Genomic DNA, 4608 nt, shown 5'->3' on the forward strand with positions numbered 1-4608 from the left:
GAGTGATGGGAGTGTCATCTGAACGCTGTTTGGTGTAATCTAATTTCTGCATCTGAACTGTGCAACACAGAGGTCATTCACATATGGTCGACCGTTAAAGGGGGACAGAGGGCCTCAGGACAAGAAGAGCTGATCTGTAACGCGGAGTGTATGTTATAAGTGATCTCTTTTTAAGAGATCAAAAGGGGAATTGTGAGAGTATTCTTTATCATATGTTACCTATATCTGTAATCAAAGTAGTTGAAATATGATACTGCTGTAGATCATATTATACCCCTTAATATAGAGTGTGTGATCAGTATGTAGTTTTAGTTTGCATATACTTCTGACTTAAAAGAGTGTGAAAATCATTAGATCTATTTGAGTGACCTGTATTATCGACACTGTTGAATGTGTTACACTGTTTCTTGACATTTCATACTGCTGAATCATGAAGAGAATGTTGGGTGCAGAAGACCTTGTGTCTAAAATAGAAGAAGAGACGACCACATTCCATACCCCCACCCTTACAGAGAGCAGAAAGACAGGGAGCCGAGGTCATAACTTAGGCGCCGTAAGAGAGAAAACATGTGAATGTTTAGGCTTTTACGACTAGGTGGGGGCTACTAGAGGCTATAAAAGGCTGAGTAACCCGTCACCATTTGAGACTTGCTGTGTCCCTCTGCAGGCAACTCTCCCCATCATGATGGTTCATATGCTCATAAGTGTTGAATTGTATGGAATAATAATTGTTGATTGAGCATTATACACCGAGTATTGTCCTTCCTTCAGCCCAAAGATTAAAAGAACTGGGAGATTTTAACAGTCCAACACTCCTTGTCTGCAAGTCAACCTTTAAAGCAACGGCTGACAAGCAGAGGTGTTCCTCCTCCCAGACGTCTGAGACACAGGAGAACTCAGCTCCCCTGTCCAAGGAGTTTGAGAACACTGTACAGTCACCACATCAAAATAAATCTACTGTGCAGCCCAACATCGTGAGTCCACAGAGGCTGCCATACAGTCCAAAAACTTGACACTGTTGGATTCACTGAGTCATCTGCATCCCAGGGTCATGATCATACAACACAATTACCGTTGAGTCATTCACCTGTAAGTGATATTTATTTGAAATCAGACTATTTCAGCTAGAGCGTGTGTGTGCGTGCGTGTGTTGTTGTAGTATTCCATGTTATATGTGTGTGTTCAGGTGGAGCTAGAGGGATGGGTGCGTCCCTGGGAAAATCCTAATGGTATCCCATCTGCTGACATTTCCTGGCTTAAAGAGGACACTGAAAGAGGGCTGTTTACCCCTGTTCAGACATACAAGGATGTTACTGGTGTGTTAAAGAGGCGACGGGTGATTAAATCAGATCGCATGTGGTTTACCCAGCAGAACCTCCTGGCTATGCCAGGGGTGCTGTGCCCAGTGTACAGCTCTTTTTCGCAGCCGTGTCTTTTGTGGCGTCCTGTTGGGGTATGGAAGTACTCCCTGAAGTGTCCTCGAGCCGACGAGTGTGTGGGTAAAGGACAAAATGTGCACCTATATAAGTCTGGCTATCACCATCGAGTAATTTCACATAAATATTTTACTCAAGTCTTCAAATGTAAACGGTAAAACTGCCATTCTGGATTCATATGCTTATTTTGCCCATTTTCTCTCTTCTTCATTATATACTTCAGGTACTAGTACTGGTACACGATGCTTACTGAGGTCCTATGCTGCGGACCATGTACAAAGGCGGGTAGAAGTGGCGGAGGAGGAAAAGTGGGTCGGTGGCTTGCCTGGGACTCAGCAATTTTATCACAACTCAGCGAGGGACACCAAGCCATATTCCCAGCCATCCTGACTAGCAAGTGAGTAAAATGACCACCATGTTTTTGTAGGGTTTCCTTTGTTGTTGTTGTTGTTGTTGTTTGTCTGTTTTTGTTTTTTTTAAAGTTTTCAATCTCTCACTCAATTCAACATCAAGAACTTGACTGTGACTGTCCTTGCAGGCGTGGTGTGGATAAGAATGTTGTACGCTTTCTGAGAGACAGAACCGAAGGAAACACTATGGTCAAGCTGTGACAGCAGATACAGGAGAATCACATGGAGGAGTACCTTCAGTGGAAGGACCTGTACACCACACTCCTAATGACTTTTGCGGAGCCCGGGGGTATCGTCTCAGCCTTACGGCACACATTCCAGGCGCCACTTCCTCCAAGAGAGCTTCCCTCTGCATGGCTCTTGCGCCACGCTTTCCTGCTGGCAGAGGCCAGCAATGTGAGGGATTACCGAAGCCAGATTCTGTCCACTTTTGGCACTGTGCTGAAAATGGATTCCACCAAAAAAGTATGTACTTCATAATACTGTATCACACACATTTTGTTTTAAGTCATTAAACAAGCAAGCAGACCTTGCTTAGTCTTGAAAGACACTGGCCTGTTGTCTTTAATAGATATTGGCCACGTATTTGTTTTGTGTTTGATTAGCCTTTGAACAATTTTTTGGACAGAAAGGAGTATTTCTGGATTGTTGTGACAGAGGGAATACAAAAGATGCTCATGGTATTGTTATGGGGGTTTTATTGTTTCAAAATACTATCACATAATGCAAACTTTTCCTTTTTTTTTCTTTTTTTTTTTTAGGTGGTGAAAAAGCTGTCTGGGGAAGGTCAAAGCTCAGCAGAATGGTTCACCAGTATCGGAAATGAGCACTCACAAATAGTTACATTTGTGCTGACCTGCGAGGAGTCCTTTGACAAGCTGCAGCCAATGTGCCGTGGAGTCATGGAGAGGTTTCACTTGGCCAATCAGCCTGTTCCCAAAATTTGTATGTGGACCGTGGGTGTTGCCGTGCACAGGGACCATCAGTAGTAGAGGCCTTGTTTCAGCCTTGGGTGGACAGTGGGATGCTTGTGCGTCTGGACATCTTTCACTGGATCCACCGGTTTGATGCAGCCATCCGTACAGAGTCTCATGCAAAGTACTCTGCATTTAAGTCTGCAGTAGCTGGGGCGGTGCTGGCTTACAACCGCACAGACCTTGAGCTGCTTATAAGGGCCGTCAGAGCAAAGAACCCAGTAAAAATGCAGTCTGTGTCCGATGAGGACGTTGTCCGCCTTTACATTTCCAGGGAGCAGTTAAAACACCATGTGCGCAGGGTCACACTTGGGGCTCAGGAAACGTTTCGGCTCATCCAATTGGTTATCGAGGAGCTGAAAGGTCCAGCTGGGCTGGATGAGAGTGGAGTGACTCTCTTCAAAACACCTGGTAGGAAAGTCCTCATTTCCAAAGATTCTTGTAATATTAATACAAATTGGGACAAACTGAAGATCACACAAGGCTTGTCTATCTGATTATTTCCAGGGGCCATTGATGAGATGTGGGCAGCACAGCAGCGACACCTGGAGTGCATTCAGGACCCACCAGACATGAGCATGTATAGGGTGGCTCATACCACAACAATAAACAACGTGGATGTCCCCTATTACAAGTGTCTGCGTGGAAGCAATAGCCTGGAAGGGTTCCACAAATTACTTCCTAACACGATTCCAGGTACACGGCTTTAATCTGTATACTTGTGACAAATTACACTTGTAATCCTGTCATCGTCATTTCCTTTATTATTGTTGTGTTCAGGTCCCCACTGCGCAGCACGTCCCTATCAGGTTTACCTGATAAGTGGTATTGCAAGGTGGAACTCTGACAGGAGCTCAGATGCTGTATTTGGTGGCAAAGGACGGCATCACAGGATTTACTCTGCACCGTTGATCGATCGCCTCAACACTCGCTGTCAGCAGCTCTTTGGAGAACCCGTAGAAGTAAACTTCCGTGGCCCTGCTGATCTCACATCAAATGAATTGTTCGGGCTGGAGTACTTGTTCAGCCAAAGCACTGGAGAGTCTGGAACTTTCTCTCTGGAGGGCATCGTCAGTGATGGACCTGGTCCTGAGGAGGAGGTGGTTCAGCCTGGGCAACCCGAACCAGATGATCGCGATGAAGCATACCAGAGTGACGAAGAGGCACGCGACACTGTATTGGATACTGTCCTTCCCCACATTACACTCACCAATGATGAGACCTCCACAGTTCACCCTCCAGCCTTTGTGAGTAGCTAGGTTTACTTTTCATATTAGGGACACAGTTCCCTTTAAACTTTAAAACAAGGATTAAAAGATGCACTGCTTGTCTGACAACACAGGGAATTGTGTATATATTTACCAACCAATTTTGTATGGGATTCATTTTACAGGAAGATGCCTGCAGTTCAAACCCCTTCCTGGATTTGAAAAGCTGGAAATGTTCTGCTCTGTGCTTGTGGAGATTAGCCTGATAGAGGACAAGCTATCACTTACCACTGAGCAGAGGAACAAGGTCCTCCAAACCTGGAATAGCATGGAGGAGCATGACAAGCAGCCACAAAAGTTTAACCAGCTGTACAAGACCCACTGGGGCAACACCCTCTACTGCCGCACTAAAAGGGATGACTTTGTTGATGCTGCTCTTATACAGAGAGTAAAGATGGCGAAGCGCTATGCACCCACACAACATGACATCAGCGCTCAGAGCAACAGGCTAATGTACACTCTGGTTAAACTTTTGTGGTTGCGCTCACCTCAGGGTCTCGCAACAGTCCAGAGAAACTGT

The 4608-nt window shown here is 45.4% G+C and overlaps 1 protein-coding gene across 1 annotated transcript; it reads left to right on the plus strand.

The window, feature by feature from the left end:
• Window positions 1-1433: 1433 nt before the first annotated feature.
• LOC109198058 (uncharacterized) lies at window positions 1434-4294 on the plus strand. Its single transcript, XM_019353716.2, has 7 exons — window positions 1434-1546; window positions 1660-1833; window positions 1975-2311; window positions 2608-3231; window positions 3328-3516; window positions 3601-4067; window positions 4214-4294. Exons 4-7 carry the CDS (start codon window positions 2871-2873, stop codon window positions 4292-4294), a joined length of 1098 nt encoding a protein of 365 aa, XP_019209261.1. The 5' UTR covers window positions 1434-1546; window positions 1660-1833; window positions 1975-2311; window positions 2608-2870.
• The last annotated feature ends 314 nt before the right edge of the window (window positions 4295-4608 follow it).

The sequence above is a fragment of the Oreochromis niloticus genome, unplaced genomic scaffold (genome assembly GCF_001858045.2).
Source record: "Oreochromis niloticus isolate F11D_XX unplaced genomic scaffold, O_niloticus_UMD_NMBU tig00000989_pilon, whole genome shotgun sequence".
In the NCBI taxonomy this organism is placed as follows: domain Eukaryota; kingdom Metazoa; phylum Chordata; class Actinopteri; order Cichliformes; family Cichlidae; genus Oreochromis; species Oreochromis niloticus.